This window comes from Balearica regulorum, chromosome Z (assembly GCF_011004875.1).
Source record: "Balearica regulorum gibbericeps isolate bBalReg1 chromosome Z, bBalReg1.pri, whole genome shotgun sequence".
NCBI lineage: Eukaryota > Metazoa > Chordata > Aves > Gruiformes > Gruidae > Balearica > Balearica regulorum.
This window is the reverse complement of record NC_046220.1, coordinates 16,702,298-16,728,190: the sequence shown is the minus strand read 5'-3', so window position 1 is coordinate 16,728,190 and position 25,893 is coordinate 16,702,298. Positions and strand designations below refer to the sequence as shown.

At 42.9% G+C, this 25,893-nt stretch overlaps 2 protein-coding genes across 13 annotated transcripts in view; both read left to right on the top strand.

Annotated features, from left to right (window-relative positions):
* Window positions 1-12,730, top strand: part of TDRD7 (tudor domain containing 7) — a 52,166-nt gene extending 39,436 nt beyond the window's left edge. For 7 of the 8 annotated variants that reach the window (XM_075739911.1, XM_075739916.1, XM_075739915.1 and 4 more), the window contains 10 exons: window positions 1,812-1,998; window positions 3,602-3,713; window positions 4,579-4,781; window positions 4,928-5,062; window positions 6,729-6,812; window positions 6,974-7,108; window positions 7,454-7,564; window positions 9,036-9,526; window positions 9,854-10,014; window positions 12,236-12,730. In XM_075739911.1, coding sequence (XP_075596026.1) covers window positions 1,812-1,998; window positions 3,602-3,713; window positions 4,579-4,781; window positions 4,928-5,062; window positions 6,729-6,812; window positions 6,974-7,108; window positions 7,454-7,564; window positions 9,036-9,526; window positions 9,854-10,014; window positions 12,236-12,456 — 1,840 coding nt within the window. In that variant the 3' untranslated portion in view covers window positions 12,457-12,730. The remainder of the gene's footprint in view (window positions 1-1,811; window positions 1,999-3,601; window positions 3,714-4,578; window positions 4,782-4,927; window positions 5,063-6,728; window positions 6,813-6,973; window positions 7,109-7,453; window positions 7,565-9,035; window positions 9,527-9,853; window positions 10,015-12,235) is intronic. The other variant, XM_075739914.1, reaches the window with a different exon arrangement.
* Window positions 12,731-18,106: 5,376 nt separating this feature from the next.
* TMOD1 (tropomodulin 1) overlaps window positions 18,107-25,893 on the top strand; it is a 30,225-nt gene continuing 22,438 nt past the window's right edge. For 3 of the 5 annotated variants that reach the window (XM_075740081.1, XM_075740084.1, XM_075740085.1), the window contains exon 1: window positions 18,315-18,454. The gene's annotated coding sequence lies outside the window, so the exon portion shown is untranslated. Of the gene's footprint in view, window positions 18,248-18,314; window positions 18,455-25,893 lie in introns of those variants that run through there. The other 2 variants (XM_075740082.1, XM_075740083.1) reach the window with 2 other exon arrangements.

Here is a 25,893-nt window from a genome sequence, read left to right as displayed (position 1 = left end):
ACCAGGGTTCTTGGACAATATTCATGTTTCTGAATTTGTCAGCTCTGTGTAGGTACATGATGGTGATTAGTGGTTTCTTGGCCCTAGATACAGAAATGACTACTTAGGGTTATCTGTGTACTTCATGGGCGAGGTCATTTATCTTCAAGATGAAACTAGCCCTGAAGGGAATAGTTTTTTGCTATGACAAGGAAATGTTCTTGTAGATGTATAGGAAGAAAACAATGCGCAGACTCACCTTTTCTGTGCATATAGAATGAAAGCGAGGTGATAGAAACACTCCTACATATTCACTATACATCTATGACAGTGTGATTGAAGGCAGAGATGATACACTAGGTGCAGCATTTGAAGTCTCACAAGAAATAATTATCACCTTTTATTCTCAACTACCTTGAGTTTCTGTGCTACACCTCAGATACTTATTTTCCCTCTTCTTTTATTTTTTTGAATAGACAAAATTTTATAGCTTATTTTACTATGGAAGCATACCCCTCTGCTCTTCTCACAATGAAGCAGCAAGCTTTACTTGACGTGTGAATTGGTTCCAGTTGAAACTAAGAATGGTGCTGAATGCACACTTGCAGTGTCTGGTCACCTGCGCATAGATTTCTAAAGAATCTGAAAAATAATTTTTCAATTGGCTCTGAGCAGCCAGAAACTTATTTACCATGTTCCCTACCTGTTACCAGAAAATAGTGAGTGAGGCAGGAAATTCCGAAAGATTCTTCTGCTTTCTGTTAAGATGCTCCTACTGTCTCTTAAGTATCTTTATGAAACAAGTGTTAAGAAATAAACTTTTAAGTAGCACATACTTGACTGTCGCCCTACTCCATGTCCATTATGAAGCAGATGCGTGCTTACCTAGAAACAAAAGTGCTGTCATTCTGAAAAGCAAATATATTTGGATGGTGAGGTAGAAGGCTGTCTTTAGAAAAATGAGGGTTCCCTGGAGTGTGATCAGATTTAACTTTGTCTTTATAACAAAGTTAGAATAGTATGCCATAGTACAGCATCTGCGCTAATCCTGGGCATATAGCAGACCTTCAGAATAAACCTAGCTTTTTATAGAATGATAATCTAAACTGTGGGGTAGAAATGAGCAGTATTAGTCACTCTATGAACAAGTTAAAACAGTAGCTACTAATACTAATTTAGGAATAAGTTTTCCTTTTGTCTGCTGTAATCTGGCCTGTTTCTGAAGCATTCAGAATTTCCCATTTGGAGTTTTCAGTGAGTTTATATACTTTATTAAAGGAGATCTATGAAACACAAACTGCTTCAGCATGAACCATTAGGTCAGCAACCTAATGTCAGCATTGTTCTGAAGGTCGAGAGTAAATACTACATGGTTTGACAGCTAATTTGTAAAGTTATCTTAGATGCCTTGGTTTTGATTAACCTTAGTGAAAACCTGATTAAGCTGGTGTTTGTTAATGAGGGTGACTTCAGAGAAGACCTATTAGTTCTCTTTTATACCTGGCCCAAGATACTACCCTGCTCTTGTGGTCAAGTTGCTCTATGAGATTGTATAATGAGGTAAGAGCTCTTACTAAAAATCTGGTTGAGCTTCTTAGATTATACAATGCTGGACCACATTTAGCTGTCACCAAAAGTACTAAATTTTATGTCGGTTACTTTTCTATAGCCCTGTTAATGGGAAAAGAATTTGGATACTGATGTGCTTTGAAAATGTATATATCCATAATTTACTCATCTTCATATATGCGTATAAATGTTCTTCAGTTTTTATTCAGCTTTTTGAAGTTGCATCCTAACTCTTGTGGTGTTTTTTTTGTAAAACACTCTAGGTATGTGGGCAAAGATTATTCATCCGCCCAGGAACAAATGGAAGATGACATGAAAGCATATTATAGTCAGAATAGTACAGTGTCACTAGCACAATCTCAGAGCGTTGGGCAACTTGTCGCAGTACATGCCGAAGAAGACGCCTGGTTGCGTGCTCGGATAATTTCTCTAGAAGACAACAGAATAAAGGCAAGCAATTACTTCTTTTGGCACTTGGAGGAACACTTGAAACAATCTTCTTTTTTAGATACATGGGCAGTTCCTAAATATGCTGCACTAGCATTCTATCCTTTCTTGCCCTGAAGTACTTCTCTTTTCAGTTGTATGAGAAATTAAGACTCTTTTGAAGTTACGTGATTGCCAAAATTAAATGGTCTTTCAGGTTTTTTTCCGTAAATAGTTTGAGTTTTGGGGGTTTGGTTTGGGTTTTATATGGGGCTGGTCCCTGTAGCACTTTTGTACTGAAAATGTACCTTTGATAGTCTTAAGAGGAATGGGTATAGTAGCACTATTTGGAGTGGGACAGAGGAAGGGAAAGAGAAGAACAAAATTCACTTGCTGGTAGATCTTGCTTGAAGTCTTGTACTGAAGTATCTATTCATGCACTAAATAGCAAGACAATGAGAACAATATACTTGTGTTCTCTTCCAGGCAGATGTGATATTCCAGGAGTTATATGTAGTGTGCATTTTTGTTAAACCCCTTTGAGATTATTTAACTTCTCTGCTAAACTTCTCTTGGGCCAAGCAGACCCTTCTTGCCATCTGCAATGCAGCTAGAACGTATGATAGAACTTTAAAAGAAGTTTCAAACTTCTCATTATTTCTTGCCTAGTCAAACATTAATGTTACCTTTTTATTTTTGTTTCTTCCTCCAGTTAGGTGAGATTTTACCCAGGTCTGCTTTACATACTTCTAAAGTTGATCCATTTCATAAGTATTTAAATAGCACATGTATTAGAATTGAGGTTTTTCTGAAAGTTAGTGTGATACCCTTGAGCTGGAACTTGGAGGGGGGATGTCAGAACTCGGTTTTGTGAAAAATAGTTGGGTTTAGAGAAGTGGCAAGGACATGGGTAGCAAGCTTGCCTCTAATTTCTCTCTAGCTACAACTATCAGCCAAAAGAAAGCTAACGTTTTATTGCAGCATTTGCTGATTAACCTCTGATACAGTGTTCAGACTCCCTTCTCAATGTTTGGTATGCATTTTGCATGATAGAGTTTAGAAAAAAGTTGTAAAAAGCCTTGTTAAAGCCTTTCTCTCACTTTAGCTCCAAATATTTGCTGCCAGTTAGCAGTTTCCCTACTGATTTCCTGCATTTACTGTGGTATTTGTATCAAAGTTACAATAAGCATAAATCAAATTGATTCTCTTAATGCTGTAAAAACAAAAGGCAAAGCGTAGAACAACACTTAAATGGTATTTGACTTTTCATCACTTTCAAAACTTTACAAATAAAAATTGTCACTTTATTACCTTTCTTCATGTGGTTTGAGGTAACGTGCTGAGTCCTTCCACTACTGTTCCTATTAAGAGTTGAGATTCTGTGTAACAGTTGGAGAGGATGGTTTTACAGAGATGTTGAGAAGAAGGCTTTCCCTGAAAACTCTGAACATTCAAGCAGTGAACTAAACATGAGATTAATGGCATTATATAGTACTAACAGTGAAAAGTGATTTGTCTGTGGCTGCACAGAGAATGTGGTGACTGAATACACTTTCCCTACACTCAAGAAAACATATTTACAATTATATTCATGATCTTATACTCTTATTCCCTTTTCCATTATCAGGTATGCTATGTTGATCATGGCTTCAGTGAGTTTGTTGAAAGCAACAGTGTGTACAAACTACAGAAACAGTTCCATTTGCTTCCATTTCAAGCTGCAAAATGTAAACTGGCAGGTAAGAGAAAGCCAGTGTTAACCATACAGCTTGCTGTTGAACAATGTATGGATTGAAGTGTCTCAGTCTAGGAGTTTTGATCCTTCTTTATAATAATTCTATGTATGTTAGATTTTGTCCAAGACAGCTAGTCTAAGCAGACAGAGGTAGGCATGGAAAGAAAGAAAAGGATGGCAGGAAGGATGTGAAGGAGAGTTTTATAAAGAAACCTTGATATTAGAAGACCTTGATATCCAGTATCTCTGTAAGGGAGCTTAGTTGTTTCTGCACTTAGCTTGGATGTCTTTGTCCTTTAATATATACAATCCTAAAGAAATATCAGGAAACGTTTGCTGTTGTGTGAAGCAACGTACTAGCACAACTCCGTTTTTCACAAATGAGGCCATCTGTTGTGGCCAGGCCAGGATCCTGTTTAATTATTTTAAAGTGATCCTTCCCCTTTCAGTACTTGAATACTTGCAGACTTCCTAGATTCTGCTGGAAATTATTTACCTTCCTAAAACTGGTAGGCATTTCTAACTTTTAAAAAAGACTTTATTTTAAATATATAAAATTGCCATGAACAGACTTTTGTTTGTTTGTTTGTTTGTTTGCTTAATACTTGGATGCATTCCTTTTTTCTCTACACATTTGCTTTGACTCACTCTGAAGAGTATCTTTCTCTTGTCTTCTCTGCTCTGCTCTTCCCCTGAAGATGGCTTCCTGTGTTAAAATGGTAGAAATTCAGCAGAATGCAAGTAGGGGTGCAGTACAACTTTCCTGCTACATCCTGATTCTTGGAAGGACTCCTGTTGCAAACACAGACCTGGTTATTGTTTTTCCCTTTGAATACAGTGATACATAAAAAGTATGGTGTGTCTTACAGGACTGGAAGCCTTCTGTGATGATCCTGTCCTAGTAAAGGCTGTGGAATCACAGACATGCTCCAAGATATTTGCTGTGGAAATACTGGAAAAGAGTGATATTCCTCTTCTTGTTCTCTATGACACTTCTGGAGAAGACGATATCAACATCAATGCTACTTGTCTGAAGGCATTGTATGACAAGTCCCTTGAATTGCACATACAGGTACCACCTTCCTGTTTCCTTCTTAATTAATTGAAAATCATTGACTACTAAGGTCTTGGGTGGACAAAAAACTGTACTTGGAAATTTGCTAGGTTTGTGTGTGTGGTTTTTTCCTCCCTTTTCTTTTCAACTTCTTACCATTGCAGGTAGATGCACTATATACACATGTCAGAGTAACCAGTGTATTCTCTGACGGAAGCCTGTATTGCCAAGTGCCATCTAAAGGCTTGTCTAGACTCTCTGAAATCTTGCAGAAACTAGAAGACTACTTCAATTACAAGGTAGGTTCTGTGGTAAAAGAAGTGGTGAAGTCATGTAGCCTTTCTTCAGAGTGTACCAATCATTTTCCTTGCATACAAGTTCAAGTTTCTGGGGTAGCCATAGACTATTTGAAAAGGCTATAAATTCTATTCCTAGTTTTTTGGGGTGCATCATTCAGTGTGAAAAGTATCTTTTGATGCTTTCTTGTTCACAAGCTGTCTCTAAGGCCTCAGTAACTACTTATAACTTTCCTTGAATTATTAGAACAGTAACAATATGGCTCACCATGGTAAGCTTCCAATGGAAACTGCATCATATTGATAGCCTGTGGAGATACTGCCTTTTTTTTTCTTCCTGGAACTTTTACTTACATGATGGAGTTTAGGTGCATAAACAGCCTGGCCCACAGCACGCTGTACAAACTGACAATAAAAGCAGTGTAATCAAGGTCTGTTCTTTTTAACATCGCTTCCTTGGAGATTCAATGGCTTTGATCTGATCTGCTGCATATCTTGTTCTTGTATCCTTAGCTCTTCAATGTTGTAGCTAATTTCAACTAGAACTGATGTATATATATAAGGTATTTTCAAAAGTCTTAAGTTGCTTTAAAATAGGCATGTGGCAGAGAAGTCTGACATTCCACCAGCCATTTACAGGCATATGCAACAACCCTTACTAGACGCAAGAGAATTTACACGAAAGAGAAGAAATCTGAGAATCTAATTTGTTCAACATTCAACTGAGCCTTAGAGAATCAAACCATGAAGTGCAGATCCTTGAAGGTCCTGTTAAGACTGCTGCTTGTGAAACTACTCTGTCAAAGTGTTTTTAGGTGTAGAAGTTGAGCTTTAGACCTGTTGAGGAGCACACACCATCTAGAAATACTTTATAATGAACATGTCTCCGTTATCAAGATTCAGTTTCAAGCAAGCTAAACACTGAAGGAAAGTGTGTATCACCCTGAAAGGTTTAGCAACACAAAGGCAGGCAGCCAGACGTGTTCCAAAAGTTCAGATTTTCTGGTCAGAGTGTATGTTAGGTTCTTGTTATCAAAGAGGGACCTTGACATTCAGAATCTTTTAATATCAATCTGCATATGGAGGTAAAAGAAGTAATCTTGACTTTGCAGCTTATCTTGAAGGGGTTTATTTTGCCTAAGAATTTAGACAAAATAAGGTGTTGATTGGTCTTCAAATGGAGTTTCTTCATGCTTTTTGTAGTGTCTTGTTTTGTTATTTAGGATCATCATAATGAATGTCACCCCCATAAGACTTTCATTTGAATCAGTAGTAAATTTGGGTTGTTAAATATCTCAACAAATGATGTGTTCTAGAATACAAGGTAGGAGCTTCTTCAGTTGTCTGTCACAGCTCTTAACTGCTTTTCCTTTTCAGAACGTTAAAGTAATGGTCGGTGATTTCATATCCTGTGTTTCCAAATGTGGCTTTTCCCCCCTGACACTTGATATTCTCTTAGTTTCTCTGTAAGATACACAGCTTGGAATTAAAGCTTTACGGTTGGGGGAGCTTAAAATAACATGAAAAGAAATGCTTGTGAGATTTTATATTTGAAACAGAGTTTTTGCTTCTCAGAACTGTTTATTCTATGTGTGGCTTTTGAAATGGTTAGTTGAGTGCCAGATAATAAATGCCTCACGCTTTCTAACTTCTGTTTTTATATTTGCAGCAGACATCTGAGTTTAATGTATCTCTACCTTTCTGTGGCAAAATCTGCTTATTTCCTTCCAAAGGAAAATGGGCACGTGTGGAGGTAAGAAGTATTCATAGAACAGCTACAGTTTTCCCACATAGAAATAGCTCTTCTTTTTGTTCAGCTAGATCTGAATCCTTAGTTTCCATGAAACTTATTATAGTCTATATCCCACTGTTGTGCTTTAATCTCAAAATGATGCTTTTCCTTTCTTCTTTCAGATAAGAATTATTCATACTAGACGGGCACTTGATGTGCAGTTCATGGATACTGGAACAGTTGCAACTGTAAAAGTATCAGAGCTTAGAGAAATCCCACCACAATTCCTGAGAGAAGTAATTGCAATACCTCCTCAGGTATAAAGACATGTTACAGCTAACCTATGCTAAGATCTTTTGGCAGTGTTTGTAGTACTGCTACTTCAAGGTTTATATAATGAAAATTTGTTTTGTTTAATAGCATTCAACATTGATGTGTATTTCATAATGCATCTTTGCCTGAAATAAATCATAATGTAGTCCTATGTATTGACAGGATGTTGTGTATGTGTAATGGTACTGGTTTTGCATGTTCCTCTGTCTCTTTTTGTTTGTCATGCATTATTGAATCTGTCAGCATTAATGCAGTTTCTGTGAATAGGAACTTGTGGACTAGTTTCCATATTACTAAATTATACCTTGTGTACTTAATTCTGTTCTTAGGCTATAAAATGCTGCCTAGCAGATCTGCCTCCTAACACTGGCATGTGGACTCCAGATGCTGTACTGTGGCTGAGAGACACTGTAATGAATTGTCCCGAATTTAGCATGAAGGTAAATAGTCAAAATGCCCATGTGATTTGAAATCCATAGGCGTGTGGAAAGAGTGTTGAAAGAACAACTCTGGAAGCTTAACCACTCATCAAATTGATTTTTGTTACAGAAATTTAAAAGTTTGTAGCCAGCTCTTGGACATAAATTCTATACAAAGTCTTTTTCTTATGACATTTGGCATAAAATTTGCTTAAACCTGTTAGAAGCTTCTATTTTCCCATCAAGAATTTAGCAACTGATTGCCTTTCACATTTTTCTGTGTCAGCCCAAATATGCAGCTAGAGTTATTTTACCACCCGATAAGAAAGAAACACAGTTGTTAATGTTTCACCACATAAAAAGATACAACTGTTGAGTTAATCTTAAATTATTTTTATGCCTCTTGTGAGCATAGATTTTCTTCCTTCTGGTCTTGGAAAGCAGCTTTATTTTTTGTTTGCTTTTTCTAAATGAGTGTGATTTAGTATACACTATTGTATACTTGGAATGTCTATTATCTTTGAGATGAGATTATTGCTGCTTGCAATGGATCCTATCTAGTTTAACTAACTGAAAACACCTTTCAAAAGGAAATCTGTTACTAGCTATAGACTAAACAAAGCTAATTTCCTCATAAAAACCTGATTCCAGATACCGCTACAGCACTTTGAAAAAGTGTTTTGTGTCATTCCTTTTCCTTCTTGGTTGCTTTAACACTAGATACTGTATAGTTAAAACATAGCTCCTCTAGACTGGGACTTATGACTGTTGCATCTTGCTTTTCTAACCATCCTCTTTCAAGATAGTTTGAGTTTGATACTAATTTTTGCTTAATTAAATAATAGTTGATAGATACATGCTTTAATTGTGGAAAATTTTTATTCCTGGCTAGGAAAATCAACAGCAGAATCTCTAAAGAAATGCTATATACTTTGTCAAATTAAAATTGCAGTGCTTTACTATCAATAACGCTAGCATATCTGATGTTAAGTAGAAAAATATTTTTATGTCAGTGTTTTACAATTATGCATGATACAAAACCAGAGGCTTTTTTCATCTTTTTTTTTCCCATCCTTAATTTACTAGGCTTCATCTCCCATAATGACAGGAAGAGGATTTTGAAGGATTAAGTGTTAATATTTAATAGCATTACTTAGCTGTTTAGCTCTGCATGGACACTAGCTTCTGTTCTCCTGAAAACTAGAATTGTGCACACAGTACTGAGATTGAACCTGTTGGGCAGAACAAAACTCAAGTCAAGCTTTGTATTTGCTTTACATTAGTGGAATAGCTGCAAATGCTCTTTTTAGCTGCTGTGGGTTGCTTACTACCCAACAACTTCATTAACGTATTTGAGAGAACCTTGAAAATACTTCTGTGCATATAGAATGCAATGAACTGTTGCCGCTTTTTTGTTAAAGGCTTTAGTCTTCTGTACAGAGTCAGAAGTTAATAGTTATTAACTGGAAGTTAAACCATTTTGTTTTCCAAGGTGGTTAAACAGGATGGTTCAAAGGGAATTGCACACGTTTACTTGTTTGCTCCAGAGAATTTCCCAGACATGGATCATAGCGTCAATCGACAGATCAAAAATGCAGACTTGTGGAAGCATCAGAAAGATGTTTTCTTGAGTGTTACACCCAGTGGGACTAGCTCCACAAAAGTGACAGGTGGTGCTGTTTCAGCTCTACAGTTAACTAGTGGAAAGCTAGAGAAGAGTTTCTCTGATTCAGCCAGAGAACCCAGCAGTGCAGTGTCTACCATTGATATGCCTCCACCACTACCCTTGTCAAAGACTGGTGAGCTCATGGATGTCTATGTCTCGGTGGCCTGCCATCCAGGTCACTTTATTGTCCAGCCTTGGAAAGAGCTACATAATCTGGAAGCCCTAATGGAAGAAATGATCTTGTACTATAGCAGGGCAGAAGAGAAGCCTGTGAACGTTGAAAAAAACAAGCTGTATGCAGCTAAAATTGAAAATCAGTAAGTAGATACTTAAATTAACAACAAAATCTGTGAAGGCAAGCTTAGATCTGCTAAGCTAAACAAGCCTAGCTCTGCTTTGTCTGCATTGTTAACAAAGTGGCAGATGTCCAGTGATATCTGAGAGATTAAGGGAATAAATGAGGTTGCGGTCTCTTCATGCTTCCACATTGTAGATGAAAGAGTTGACTTCTATTCAGATAATACCATATCTGGGAAGCCTGAGACATGTTGGTTGAGATCTTTTGGCCATATATTATTTTTCTGATGCCTTGACAGTGTGTGAATACAAATTCAAATAGTTATTCTTGTTCTCTCCCTTTTTAGGTGGTACAGGGTCATAATAAAAGGAATTCTTAGAAATGGGTTTTTGTCAGTATATGAGCTGGACTATGGTAAACATGAGTTTGTCAACATAGACAAAGTACAGCCACTCATAGATACGTTTAGAAAACTGCCTTTCCAAGCTGTAACAGCTCAGCTTGCAGGTAAGTAGTAAGCTTTTACAATTGTTTTTGTTCTTACATCAGTGAGGATACCAAATGAACAGAAATGTAAAGGGGACAAAGCCAAAGGTTAGTGATGTAATTGGTTTTTTGCTACAGTAAGCACGTACCTGCTTGCAAAAACATGCTTAATGCATGCATGTTTATGTCATCAAAGTAGCTCTGCTTTTCTTCTCGACATAGGTGGTGATGGTTCTGTTTTATTATGTTTATTTTAATGCACCACTTTTAGTTACCATGTATAAAACTGAAGATTGCTTAAACTTTCCCAGCAGCTGGTTTTCATTGTCATAAATATTTATCATTTAATGTGTTTGATGTCTAATACACAAAGGACACAGGGAAATCAAAACTAAAGGGTTTTTGGATCCTTAAACATAACCTATTATGAAGTGTGAAAGTTATGATATATCTGTTCATAAGAACTTATGTTCTGATTATCCTAATCTACATAAAGTTAGGACCTAGTTTCTGAAGTTTTTCATATATATCTTGCTCCTATTGTAATTTACAATTTTCCAGTGCATATTTGGAATCCAAAGTTGCGTGAAATATATCAGTGTTCTCAAACAAACCAACAAAAAAACTCCACAAGGGGGGTGGAGGCTTTCAACAAACCTAAGATTAATTTCCTTAGGAGTATGGGCCGTAGAGAGCGTGCATACATCTGATAGAATGAAAAAATAAAACTCGATCTCTCCTTGCTGTCTTTTCCTTCCTTTTCCAAATTTTTCTGCATTGCTTTCAGATGTATGCGTCTCTTCTTACTCACTTGCTGCTTTCTGTTGCTGTTTGGTCAGCACTAGTCTAGCCTTCAGTTACAGAATATGTTTGTCAGAAGTGACAGGCCGCAGAGCTGGTGCTCTGATCCTAGGTTGCCTTCTGTGGATCTGTTTTCCTGCATAGCCTCAGCGCGACCTTGGGGGTTGCTTTAAACTAGTGATGGTGGATGTGTTACCGACAGGCTGGGATCCTTGGAGGGCAGTGCTGAAATGAAGCTGATTTGTAGCTGTGTCTCTCTACTGGGATAGTACAGGATCCAGCTGAGCGAGCCTGCAAGTCACCCAATTTTCCTGCTTCACAGAATCCCAAGTAGCTAGTTAAGTTGGCCTCTGAGCTGCTTCATATTGTCAAAGCAGGCCAGCTGAGCCCGGAAGACCGGTAACTATTGTCTTGCTATTCTTCCACTTTTTTCTCTTTTTTCATGTCTGCTACCTCTCAGTCTCTGGTCTATTTCCTTGTAAAATCCCATTTGCTTTCCCACCAGCCTTTCCTAGCATTAATTACCCTTTCTTAACTGTTGAAGAACTGTTGACTTCTCATTCTTTCTGTAACCTGCAAGGACCTCTGTTCCTCTGTAGTCCTGCCCTATCAGCAGCAAGCTGCTACTAATAGTAAAAGCAATGTGTTGTCACTTTGCTGTTTTGCTTCTTTTATTCATTAGTTGTTGTTTGGGTATTCATGCACAATACTTGAGCCCCTCATGTGTAGATGCTGTACACCAGCAGTGGTTTGGGGAGACTGAATTCCAAGTCTGCAGGAGCCACTTCCTTCTTGGTAGATTACAGCCATATTCAAAAACCTGTTTGGGTTCTAGCATCATATCCCTAAGCAGACTTGACTTTGTGGGATGCTGTTCTCAAAAAAATAGCGGTAGTAGTGAGGCCTTTAGGCAGCATTTCTCTTCATTTCTGCTCTCTGCAGATCTGGTTTGGAACTTGGAGGTTTGGCAGATGTTTTAGTAGCTGATGCTGCTTTGACATGAAGAAAACTTAAGCTAAAGCAAGGCCAACAGGACAAATAATTTCAGCAACTTCAGGCAGAAGACAAAGAAATAGTTTGTTTTGAAAGGATCTTTAGTTTTCTTTTTCTCATGTTTCCTAATATGCCTTGATTATGCATGGCAGCTGATATACTTTGAATTACTCAGTGAGTCAGTGCATTTGCCTTTCATTTCTGCAAACTTGTCCATATCTTTAGACTTCAAGAAAAAATAAATGTCCTAGTCTCTGTAATAATTAAGCTTGTTTGTGTGGGAGATGAGTGAGCTTGTGTTTCTTTTTTTAGAGTTAAGCTGCATTCAGTAGCACTTAAATATCTGTTTTCTCAGGTATTTAAACTCCCCACACTTCTTTGTAAATGTAATCATTCAGATTGGTCTAGTCTATAAATGACCTTCTGTTTTGCTTTACATTTGTCCTAGGAGTGAAAAGCCAGCAGTGGTCAGAAGAGGCATCGATAGTATTTCGGAATCTTGTAGAGAAGAAACCCTTGGTGGCACAAATACAGGCAGTTAATGAAAGCACTAACCCTTGGGATCGAAAAATAGTGACTTTTCTGGTGGACACATCTCTTCCAGATACTGATATATGGATTCATGATTTTGTGTCTCAAAGTCTTGTGGAATTTTCAAAAGATGATTAATCACCACTTCTGAAATGTAGCAGCTCAGATTCTTTAGCAATAAGATAAATAACAAGCTTTGAAGAGAAATAAAACTACTACATGGCCTTGAAGACATAAAGGTGATAAAATTGAAAAATCTGTGTTCTGTGAAAAGGGTTTGTTTAACAAGTTTGGGTTCTGTTGACTTCAGTTGACTCGCTGAAAATTTGCACTTTGTTTACCACTGTAATGCTAGAATGTTTGGGTGAAAATATTAAAAGAGTTATTTATCAATAAAACAATGTTGACTTTTGTTCTTGTCATCTTTCCCTGATTTGGGTTGGGTTTTTTTAATCTCATAGCTATTAAACTCCTCCCTTTTTCTTTAACTAGCGTTTTTATTACTTGGGAAACATGGAAGCAGTCCTCAATATTTCTGAATTTAGTGTCAGACACATTATTATTGGTGAGGTTTTCCCCCTTTCTTAACTTCATAGGAGTTGAATAGTTGAAAGTGCCTTGTTTAGGAGACTGCATTTGTGGGGCTTGACTTTCACAGGAGGGTATGCAGTTCCGTGTGCTTACTAGTCTGCTTGCTGTTCTTTAGCAATGATATCACTTTTCTGAATTCTCCACTCCCCTCCTCACCACCCCCCGCCAAGCAGTTGCTAAATTTAAGACATTCCTTTCCCTCTTTTTTGATAGCTCATTTTCATGCATGCTTCTGAGAAACTTTCAAGGACTGCTGCTCCCTGGAGACAGAGCAAGCAATGTCTTGTAAGCACATGGATCGGTGCCTAGTCCTCTGAACACAGTATTTTTGGCCTACTTTAGAGCCTACTTTATTTTTGACCTTAGAAATATTTAGAGGAGGTGTAGACATGGTTATATTTTCATAAATTTCCACTGCCTAGATTTGAGTCTGTTTGCCATAGTCCCTTAAGATTGTTCAAGACAGGAAGCTTTACACAGTGAATGCCAGTAGAAGGAAATTTTCTGCTGTGCATGGCTATATAATCTTTCTAGTAATACACAAGCTGAGCTAAGAAATTCTGCTAGCATGCTGCCTGCACAGGTCAAGGAAACTGGACAGAAAGGGAACCATGACTTGAAGGGTGCAGTCCATATGTAACATTAGGGTGGGAGAAAAAATGCATGCAAATATTCTGAGTAGACAAGCTGTTTTAGCATGTAAGACTTACATTTGAACCCTCTCAGACTATTTTGGTGTAGTTCTGGAGAAGGTCGGAGCTAAGCTGCAAGGAGTCCTCTTGGAAGTCTGGTGAGTATCTCTCTGCTGGACTGTACACAGGGTATAAGCAGAGCCCTGATGAATAGCACAGGCAGTGATGAACTAGCAAACTGCTAATTTAATGCAGATTGCTAGTTAACATGGTCCTGTCCATATTAAGTATGCTGGGGTGAGACTCTTAAGTGTACTTGTTGAGAGAGAAGTTAACACCTGAGATACTAATATTTTTCTATATTAATCAATTTCTCTGTCCTCAGCTACCATTGCAGAGTAGGTGAAGAAGAATGCAGGTGGAGGAATCAATGTGATGATGAACTGCTGTAGGATAAACTTTCATGCAGATGTTTCCTTCTGTGTAGGACTGCTTCTGAGCCTGCAAATCTGAATGGTGCAGTCATTAACATGCACTTTCCTGAGCTCCTGAAGAGAGTGAGAGTTTTCCTATGTGTCTAAGTGTATATGCCTCCTCCATCCGCAATCTTGCAAAGTTTGACACTTTTTAATTGTAATGGTATAGGGCGATTTGGTGGAACTGTTTTGAAGTTTGGTTGTGTGAGTGTCATGGTTTAACCCCACCAGGAACTATAACAACCACACAGCCGTTTGCTCACCACCCCCCCCCAGTGGTATGGGGGAAAGAATAGAAAAGAAAGAAAAACCCACAAAAACTCCTGGGTTGAGATAAAGACAGTTTAATAGGACAGAAAAGGAAGAGAATAATAATAATGATGCAAGAATATACAAAACAAGTGATGCACAGCACAATTTCTCACCACATGAAGCCGATGCTCAGCTAGTTCCTGAGCCACACCACCTCTCGGCCAATGCCCTGTTACATATGCAGCATGATGTCCTATGGTATAGCATATCCCTTTGGTCAGTTTGGTCAGCTGTCCGGTCTGTGTCCCCTCCCAGTTTCTTTGGTGCCCCTCACCTTTGCGTTGGCAGGGCAGTGTGAGAAGCTGAAAAGTCCTTGACTGCTTGGCAACAACCAAAACCAGTGTGTTATCAACATTATTCTCATCCTAAATCCAAAACACAGCACTACACCAGCTGTCAGAATGAAAATTCACTCTATCCCTGCTGAAACCAGGACAGTGAGAGATGCCCAGGCTGTGTTTGCATCCTTTGGGCCCTGGGGATCTGCTGTTGGCCAGTAGTTGATGTGCACCTGTGAACTGATGGAGTGGGCAGTGGGACTTTACACTTGTTGTATTAGGGGAAAGAGCCTGGCAGACTTTCAAGAGACTCAAGATGCTTTTTGAGCTGCTTGTCTGCTGCTGGAGTATGCCTTGCCCTCTTCTTGGTTGTTGGTGGCCACTCCAGAGTCTAAGAAGCCCAGACCAGAAGCCAGCACAATTTTCATACAGCCTCGTGCATTGCACAGCTCAAGGCCGGAGTTCATGTAGGCTGCTTTGTTTGTTGGTAAAACAGATCAGCAAACCCAAGAGCGCCACTCTCCATATGGTGAATCATTTTATGCATTCATTGAGCATGCACCCAACCCAAAGTTACTAACACAATGCTGTGTTTGGTTCATACACTGTATCCAGAGGCTGCGTTGAGGTGTCTCCCCATCTTCATACCTGCTATACAGTACTACCCCTGTCTTACGTAGCTCCATTACTAGGCCATTATGCTACAGGTACTCTGCTGTTAGTTCACTACTTACCTACTGTCTTTTTACGCTGTCTGTGATTGCAGGTGGTGGAGTTACTGTTTCACATGATCTTTCCATTCTGACGGCCTCCACAGGAATCTTGCATGCAGTTCTGGGTACTGCCGTATGCAAAAGATGTGGATTAATTATAGAGAATCCAGATGAAAGCAAGGACAATGAAAGTCTAGAAAACCTGGTTTAAATAGAAGGATTTGTAGTTAGTCTGGAATAGGAGAAGGCTAAGGAAGAGAACACTTTCAAAAGTTTTCACTGATAAAGAATCTGTTTTTATATGTAGGGAAAACAGGACACGTAAGCATTTGGATTGCAGGAAGGTAAGTTTAGGTTAGGTGTTAGGCAATCTTTCTAAAGGGAGGGGGAAAGCCTGGAAATTCACTGGAATTTCAGTTTCATTATAAATGCCCAAACCAGGTAGGATGTATCTGCCCATGTATCTGTAGGATGTATCTGCAGAAGCCCAGCTGATCCTCTTTTGGGATATGTAGATGAAGCATGTAATTCTTGGTACCCCACCCAAGATAACTTTCTATCCAGAAAAAGGGAATGCAGCATTATTAGACATGTCTTCTGGATCATTATGAATTCTATAAACTGGAAAATGAGCATTCATTACCTAGGGAAAACAGATGGCACTTTAATAACTAAAAAACAAAGCAGTTATCTTAGTTTCCCAAGGCTGTGAACAAGTGCTTTCAAACCACCTCTTCTCTGTTTACTCCATCTCACCTGTATTTTGTTAAGTTTACAAAGTTTAAGTTTACCAGTTTTCTCTTCATCTCCTAGTGTATTCATCCCACGTCATTTTGAAGAACTCTGTTTCATCAGAGAAACGCAAGAACCTTCTTTGCCATCCCAAAATGAGTTCCTATCTCCAAGGTTTCCACTCCTGGACTACTCTTTCCCCATTTGGGGAGACTTTTGTTGCAAAGCTCTTTTGTGTCTGTGTTTTCACTACACTCATCCTTTGTTCTCACAGTTGCCTCGCATAGGCAAACCTTTCAGATCCTAGATTCTCATGTGCCGATTGTGTTAGAAAAGTAATGAAGAATTATGCAATGAAAACTCTCACTTTAAACCTTCATAGTGCCTGAAAGCTTCCTTTTGTGTTCTTTTGTTCATTGCTGATGTTTTTCAGACTGGTTTTTCTCTTGAACAAGAGAATTGTCCTGCTCTGTGAGGTTAGAACTTGGCAAGAGGAGCTCGTGACCTGAGCAGACATGCTTCAAGTGTGCCAAGCCACTACCCTGAGAGCTGTTTTGAAGAGGGGCTCAGGTGTAGTTGGAGTTCGCAATGCTTAGTGTCTTGCGAACAGTGCTGCAAGGTGCATTACTTGTAGCATTCATTACTGTAGTGTGTCATGGTAGACAGCTGAAAAACAAGCATTGCTGATACTTACACTGAAAACAAATACTCTTAGAAGCTGGGTTAATATCTGACCTGGTGCAGACAGGCTGAGTGCATACTGAGGGGACTGTAGCACTCACCTTGGGCGAGCTTCTGGTGCCACAAAGCTAGATCTGACAGCAGCCAGATGGGATAAAAATGAAGTGGCTCATGTGTATCTCAGAGTGCAAAGCCAACATGGGCTTGTAGGGAAGCTTGTGGTGCTGGTGGATCCCTTCTGAGCTGCTTGCAGCTTGCACACCCTTGAGAAAGACAGTTGATAAGGAGATAGCATAGATACTGGTGTCTAGGTTTGTCTGATATGGTACCCATCAGGCTTCTTCAGCCTGAAGACATTCAGGCATTTGGGCCAATCAGTCGGTGAACTGGGTGGTTCTAAGTGCTGTTTTCACTCCTGCCAGCAGCTGGGATGATGCCAGCGACTTGGGCCATAATCCTGCTCACCTCTATGAGGATGCACTGAATCCTAGTGTTTGGCAGGGTGCCCACTTGTATCCTCGGGATACAAGGGATGGGACACAGAACTTCAGCACCAGCCAGGTTAGCTGTTGTGACAAGCCACCAAAAAAATAAAGCCAGGTACCATCTCAGGGAGACTGGGGGCATTTGTAGATGAAGGGCATTGCCTAGGCCTGGGAAGTGTGGGGCTGAGAGGTGTTCAGATGGACTGCCCTCCTCTGATACACCTGGGGCACTCTCCACCCTTAGCTTGGGGCTGCTGGTGGAGAGCGGAGATAAGGAGGAGCTTGGGACTGATACTTTGTGAGAGATTTGTTAAAAAAAGATTATAGGACAAATCCATGGGGCTTTACGGTGACTCAAAGGTGAGATAGGGGAAAGGAGATTTGGCAGCAATGTTATTAAAACTGTTGACACCACAAGGTTGGAAGGCAGCTCTGTGGGCTGATGGCAGACTTGGAGCTGCTCTAGGAGGTTGGTGTCACTGGATGTATGGGGCAAATTGACAAGGAGTAAAATAAGACACAGAATTAGTAGGTGCATTGATACAGATGGTATTTGTCGGGAAGCTGCTTTTATAAAGCGCCCGCGCTGGGAGCTGCAGGGCCCCAGCAGCGCTGGTAGCCAGGCCCAGCCAGAGGCCTGGGCGACCGTGACTTCGCCTGGCTGAGCCTTGAGGACCCCCCCCCGCCCCTCCCGTCCCAGGGCTGCACCACCCCTCCCGGGGGAAGGAATTCTTCCAGCCGCTGCCTCGGAGTGCTTTGCAGTGGCCAGGGTCCCCAGGCACCGAGGCGTGCACATCTTGTGGGGCTTTCCAAAACGCGCCTGGCTTGGCACCCTGAAGGAAGTTGTCACGGGACAAAAGGCAGGCTCCAGCGTGCATAAATCGTTAAAAGCAGGGAAGACCCTTTGGAAGCAAACGCTGCCCTTGCTGCTCCGGGGCTGCCGCCCGTGCAGCGCTGCCCTCCTCCGCAGCGCCCGCCGTGACCTGGGGATGGACGGTGCAAGCTTGCCCTCCCGGGTGCGGGCGGAGGGTAAGGACAGACCCAACCCGGGACCCGGGGCGGAGGGCCGAGCCGGGCACAGCTGTTCCCGGCCGGGAGGAGCGACGGGGCCGGCCCCCGCTGAGTGACGGCCGGGCCGGGCCCGGGGCCGGACCCCCGCCCCCCGCAGCGGCGGAGCCGGCGCGGGCAGGACGCGCCGCCCGGGCTCGGCTCGGCTCGGCTCAGCTCACGGGTGCGGTAAGCGGGCGGCGGGGTGGCGGGCCCGGCCCGGCCCTTATCTGGGGAGAATATTTGGCCGGCACCGGGCGGCACCGGTTCGACATAAATAGCGGCCGCCTCCGCGCTGAGTGCGCCCTGCAGCGCGCAGGGGTGCCTGCCTGCCTGCCTGCCGTCCGTGCCCGGAGGGTCGGAGCGCTGCGGCGGGATGCGCGGAGCTGCCGGCGGGCGCTGCGGAGGCCAGTGTCCCCGGGCTCCGGGGGAAGCGCTGGGCTGGCAGCCGGCGGCGCTCACGCGTGTTCGCGGCGGGCGCGGGCGCTCCCCGGTCCGTCGGGGACGGCGGGCAGCGCCGGGAGGTGCTGGCGGTGTGGGAGAGGGCTCTGCGCCGCGCTGAGCGGGTTGGGAGGGGCGCTGGTGGGGTTCTGTGCTGCTGTTGCGTTTGTAACCGTGGGAGCTCTGCTAGGAAATGGTTCTCCAGGGGATGGATCAATAGAAAGCTGCATCGCTTTTGTATGGGAGAAGTAGAAATTAGTGGAGGAGAAGATTCCTTGAGTCCTTGTGTATTTTCTATGGCCATCCTTTGGCTTGAATCAGTCACTGCTTTGCTTGAAAGGCACTTTCTGTCTCAAAGATAACTTTCCTTTGCTTAGCTGGACACTGCTTCTGCCCCCACTCTCATGCCATCCTGATGTGTTCATCTGTCTGCTTCTACTTTTGAAGTGGTCCTGGATGGTTTGTTGGGCAGAACCTATTGCCCACTGCCCCCATTCCGGACTGGCTGCCTTACCCCTAGGCAGAGGTCCTCTCTCTAGTTGCTTTACATCTTTCCTTGGGTATGGGGCCTTGAGCTGGGAAGGTGCTTAGCCACATGGCTGAGGTTATTTTTAAGTGTGTATAAAATCCCTTCCTTGGGTGTGACCCACCAGCTCACGCAGGAGTGAAGAATGAATTCCTCATTTCTCATCAAAGAGACAACATTCTTGCCAAAAGGTGGCACCTTCTCTCAGACTAGCTGATAGAGCAAATACTGGACAAGCTTTTGAGGGTGCAAGCCCTACTTCAGATTATGGTAGTGAGCCCTTCATCTTTTGTGTTCTTGGAAGAAGGAGCTGGGCTGCAATATTAAAGCCAACCACTGTCTTGCTGGCACCATGGTGCCCAGAGCCTTTTGCAGTGGTGTAGAAGAGTCTGCACTGTTGTGTCTTGTCAGGCTTTGTACCTGTTGCCCGAATGTACCTGCATTTGGGTGTTCCAACAAGCACGCTGCATTGTATACTCACTGCTGCTTGTTTCAAGGTTTCCGTTTTCCTCCTGGCAGGGCTCTTCCCTCCCCCCCCCCCCCAGCATTGCTTTGTTTTCCTGCTTGACTTGTCTTGTTCTTTTCTCCCTGCATTTCTCAGCTGTGATATAGTCTGCTGACTTTTCCCCAGATAATGTTTTTTGCATAATATTGGGACTATGTTGCTGCCTCCCTTCCTGCTTGGTGCATTTGGGAAAGTCAAACAGATGTGGAGACAGGCTGTTATCTCATTACTGATTTCCTTTCCCATGTTTTACTTCTATTCACCCAAAGGACAGTTTATCTTTTCAAGAGATCCTGAATGATCCTTTTGTAAGAAGCGTCTGTCCCCTGTTGCTAGATGTGTAACTCAATCCCCCAGAGTGCTACTGAATGAAATGTTTGCAGATGAATTGTTTTACTTTTCTGTTTGCTGCTTCGCTGTTTTCCAGGCATGTGGAGTTTTTGTGGAAGTCCAGCACAGCTCAAGGGGAGGAGGCTGGGATCTGCTTTCTGATTTTTTTTCCTCTGTAGTTGACAGCCATTTGCAAATCATGAGCTAGGAAGACTCTGTCTTCATTTCTCTATGCCAGGCAGGGACTTGTAGTCAAAACATGTTTACTTTGTAAAATTACTCTTGGAAGAAATAATAGATAAAAATTGTGTTCCCTGACTTGGTGTTGCTAAATGGCCACATGGGTTTTGTCACAGGACCCCAGCACTGCTTGGTGGCTCAGCAGTTCTCAAGTCCATCCCCAGCTCACAGCAGATCTCTCCTCAGCCAGAGAGGCTGTGGCTTCATACAGCCTATATCTAGAAACCCTCCAAAATGGAGACCCTCACCTCCCTGATGCCCAGTCCCAGAGCTGCATCACCCTCCTGGGAGGGAGTTCTTCCTACTTGTTCATGGTCAATGAGATAAACACGTGTCAGAGGCTATCCTGGGTCAAACCAAAGTCTGTCCAGCCAACAGTACTCTGGGTGGCAGAAACTATTAGCAGATGACCTGTGAGAAGCATGGAAGCAAGGCTACACCTAAGCTTCCCCAGAGCTTCCCTGTTCCAGCACTGTGCAGTTTAGTAGCTCTCCCAGCTGGAGGTGGTATCTTTGTTTCTTCAGGCCTTGGAGGATTGTGTGAGGGTCCCACCTCTGTTAAAGGGCTCATTCAGTTTTGGTGCACAGCGTACACCACACGCTCATTGCTGCTGTAACAGTACTGATTTTGTTCCTATGTTCGTAAGCATCAACCTCTCTAGGTCTTACTAGCCACACCTTGATGGCGCATTCCACTTTTGTTTCAAGCACACTAGCAGTGGGATGGGATCAGGAATATGCAGATGAAAGTGTGTTACTAACAGCTTTGTTCTGGGTAGTCTGCTTTACAGGAGATCACCATCACCTGTCAAAGGGTCTGAGACACTGCTTAGTGCAAGACAGGAGTCTTTCTGCTGCTATGTTCACATGGCATACATTAGGTTCAGCTGCTCCCTGCAACTAGAGCGTGCCAGAGAAGCAGGAGTCCATCCGAGGGCTAACGTGAGTTCCGGCAAGAAACTCAGGATCCCTTTTCAGTGCAGATCGTGCTGGCTGCAAAGTTTCCAAGTGGAAAGGTTTGAGTTACAGAGCGAGGAACTGAGTGCACAGTGTCACTAATGACTGAAGTGTGCCCATGTGCTTTTCATAGCGATTAGCAATTAAGCAATTAAGTACATGCCAGGTGCATGAGAAAACTTCACCCCAAATAGGAGAACAAGTAACTGTGTTTACAAGTGTGCACCTTAAAAATATGGAAAGGGGAGGTACAGCTGAGCTGGTTTGTATTTGGACTTTGACAGAGTTTGACCCTATGACATGTTGCCTGGTCACTAAACATCCAGGCTATTTGCTGGATGGCCCTGATAAGAAAGATCACTTGGTAAGAGCCAGTATTGGGTTGTGTGCCTCGTAGGCTCCAGGAATGTTGAGGAAAGGAGGGCCAGGAGGTACAGGCAGTTTCTGAGTATCGGGTTAGGATCTGGATGAGCTGCATCTCCTGGCACACAAGGAGAGAGGAAGGTCCAGGAAAGTGCAACAGTGTAAGACTTTCTTCAGCACCAGTAGATGGAGTGGTCATTTTGGTTGAGCACAAAGAGCTTTCCCTAGTGCATGCATGACCTCGGACAACAAGCCATTTGCTGTGGAGCTGTCAAGTGCAAGGATGGGAATGCCAGCTCCAGCATGGGGATTCCCATGGGAATGAAGCATTGTCATCAGTAAGTGTTGTCTATGGTGTATTTAACTTCATTGCTGTAGGTTTCTGGGTGGTGATGATAACTTCAGATAGCATTATGTGTTTTGCATGGCTGGCATGTCATTTAGAGAGGCAGAAGTTACGGTGTGCTTGATAGATCCAAAATGCCTCCTTCCAGATGTTTCTTTTCAAATGTTTTACTAAGGTGAACATGAATTTCAGTGAGTCTTAGGTTAATGGCCACTGGCTGTGAGGTTTTTATCAAAGCAGAGGAAATCCACATCTTCCTTGGAGAAGTCTGAACTTCCTGAAGGGACAGCTGATTCCCCATCAGATTTCATTAAGCATGAACTTATTGCAGGGAGACTGAGAGTCTTTCTAGTTGATGGCTGCCTTGCCTTGGAGCAGTAAGGATGTGTACTGAGCTCTGCTTTCTGCATCTGACACGACAGAGCTTCTCACTGTCTGGAGCATCCCCTCTCTTTTCTCACCCTTCTCACCCAGGGCATGAATGTGCTGGCACTGCCCAGCTCTGCTGTGGAAAGGCTAAGGGATGAAGATGCGCCTGGTGGGCACTGCTTGCTGAGCAGGGGCTGGGGACAAAACTTGTATGGTCTGTTTTATTGAGAATCATTCAAGATGATGCTTAGGTACTCTGCAAGCTGCGCAAGGGCTTCTCAGCTTGAAAAAGCTGCAAAGCAAATACTATGATGGTCTCTGGGAGGCTGAGTGACTCACTCCCATGCTGCAGAAGCAAGGGACTTACTTAGCCAAGGTGACCTTCAGCCATGTCTGAGTTCATGGTGGCTTGGACAGTTTGTTTCAGGGGAAGGCAGCTAAACCCCCTTGTGTTGAACCACAATCAGAATTCAGACTTGAATTCAGTGAGGACTTTGCTTCATCTGTATAAAATAAGTGAGAAAACAAGAAGTTTTTGTGAAATGCAGGGGATCAACTTGGAGCCCAGTTCCCATCCTGTGTAACCTGGCATTCAGAGGAGGAACCTGGCCAGTTGGACAGCCAGCACATTCTTCTGAGACCTTGTCACAGAAAGTTTAGATGGGAAAGGACCTCTGGAAGTTTGCAGTCCAGTGTCCTCGTCTGAGCACGTCCAGCCCCAGAGCTAGGTCAGGTTGCTCAGGGCATTGTCCAGTTGAGCATCAAATATTCAAGGATAGAGATCCCACCACCTTTCTGGTCCCTGTCCAAGGGCTGCACCACTGTTGCAGCAAGGAGTTTTTCCCTGATGTCCAGTTAGACGTTCTCTTGCCATAACTTGTTCCCATTGCCCCTTGTCCTTCCCCTGTGCACCTCTGAGTAAAACCTGGTTGTGTCTTCTCTAGAAATCCTTTCCCTTTAGGGAGCGGGTGACTGACTGCAATTAAATCGCACTGCAGCCTTTCCCTTTCCTGGCTGAAGAAGTCCAGTTCCCTCTGCTTCTCCTCACATCTTCTGTGTCCTAGCCTCCTGCCCATCCTGAAGGCCTTGGCACTGGAGTCTCTTCAACTTGTGAAGACTTGTGTTCTACCAAGGGACATCAAACTGGATGCAGCATCCAGCTGCAGCCTCAGTGGTGCTAAGCAGAGAGGAATACACACCTCTGTGGACCTCCTGGCTAGATGCTTTCTAGTGCAGCTTGGACTGCCTGACCCGTGCACAGTCTGTAGGAAATCTCTTGTAGTTTTAACAAGATGTTTTAGCATCTTGTACATTCAAGGTGGTGATGCAGAACCCCAGCAGACCAACAGCACTTTATGCTGTAGCCTGGGTTTGTGTTTGTGTCTTGTTAAAAAGGTGCTTTCCTCTCTGGCTGAGAAAATGAGATCAGCCTAAAACAGAATCTACAAAAAACATGCAGGAGACCATTCCCTTGCAAGGACTGGCTTTACATGTTTATCTAAACATCTACAGTGACCTGCAAGGCCACTGCTGGGCTCTGGTTTTGTCTGTCAGAGAAGGGACCACTGGCTCCAGGTGTGACATTTGTATCTGTGCACTGGGAGGAGAGCATTCCTGTTCCAGCACACCTGCCTTTGACTCTCTTGTGACCAGGATAACTAGTGACAGGAGGCACCCAGTGGTCAAGACTTTGGATGCATAAGGCTGTGTGATGACACTGGGGACGTGGCTCTGCTTTGCTACTGGGTTTTGTAAAATTTGCATAGACTCACATTTTTAGATGTGGTCTCAGAAAGAGCTGATGTGCATCTTTCCCTCTGTTGCTGAATCTAGCTTAAATTTGTTGGTCCCGTCTTGAAACTCCTGGGAACTGGTGATGTTGGGGTGTTCAGTGACTCAAACAGCAGGGTGGCTGTGGAGTCAGGCTCTTGCGCACCAGCACCCAGGTATGCTGGGATCCAAGCCCAGGGTTCACGAGCTGTCCCATGAGCTGCAGGACCAGCAGAGACTCCAATTTTGGTGGATAGATGTCCTTCATCCCTACTTTCCCCACTGTGTCTGCCTCAGCTCTACTGTGTGTAATGGCTTCCCCTTATCCAAATGCCTCTGGTATCCCCCCTTCCTCTAGACCTCTCTGCAAACACCCCAGCTCCCTCCTTCATTCCCTGATGGTCAGCTGAAGGAGATGCCTAAGCTTCTTCCAGGTTACACATGTGCTGACAGACCCTTTGTACGCATGTCCAGCTTAACGACATCAGGGTTTGAGTCCTGTATGAGATTTCATTAGAGTTAGCCAGTGGATTTAAGGTTTATCAGAGGACTGAGAAGCCATGTAAAAATACAGTCTTCATTTAGAAAACTAACTGAAGCTGATTTCATAGAATCCTAGAATGATTTGGGTTGGAAGGGACCTCAAAGACCATCTAGTTCCAACCCCCCTGCCATGGGCAGGGACACCCTCCACTAGACCACGTTGCCCAAAGCCCCATCCAGCCTGGCCCTGAACACTTCCAGGGAGGGGGCATCCACAACCTCTCTGGGCAACCTGTGCCAGTGCCTCACCACCCTCACAGTAAAGAATTTCTTCCTGATATGTAATCTAAATCGACCTTCTTTTTGTTTAAACCCATTACCCCTTGCCGTCTCACTCCATGTCCTTGTAAACAGTCCCTCTCTGGTTTTGTCGTAGGCCCCTTTAGGTAGGAATTAGATCTCCCTAGAGCCTTCTCTTTTCCAGGCTGAAAAACCCCAACTCTCTCAGCCTGAGAGGCTTGTTCCTCTCGTCTGCATGGCATGCATCTTGGATTTACCCCTGGGTGATTCACTGAGGTGTAAGTGTATACATAGAAAGTACTTAATTTCTCTTGAGTTTGTAGGAAATGGTCACTTCAGGTATATATAGTTTCTCAAAAAAAGCCCTGGCGTTTATCTTTAAAGTTACGCTACAGGTCAAAGAAAAGAAAAAAGAAATTGTAGCAACTACAGATAGGTTGGTTGACATTGGTTTATTATTTTTATACTGTAAAAATAATAGCTCTGAACTTTGATTCACGTTTATGCTTAACCTGTGAAAAAAATCTCATAAATCAAAACCCTGCATGAGTCCAATAGGAACTGTTCTTGAGCCCTCACGAGGTTAACTCCTGCCTCCAGTGCTGCTTGAAACCACCTTTCATCCCGCATAGCCTTCTGCCTTCAAACTTGACAGTTTTTCCAAGAATGATTGATATCTGGTGATATTTGTTGGCCGCCTGCTTATCTCAGAAACTAAGCCCTTGGTCTGCTTTCTTATTTCAAAGCACTGAAAAAGTTTCCCAGTAGATTTGAGGGTTGCCTGGTGCAGGGGATGTTCATTTCTTCAGCTGTGGCTCCCATCGGTCGCTGCCTTTTGCTGGCGACTCGGTGTAGCTGGTGACTCGGGATGCACCGAACCCTCCCACGTGCTGCAGTCCCTGTGGCTGTGGAATTGACAGCCCTGTGCTGCATCCTGCTGCGAAACACTGAAATCGGGGTCGGATTGGGCTGATAACAGAATTTATCACCGAAAAGCCC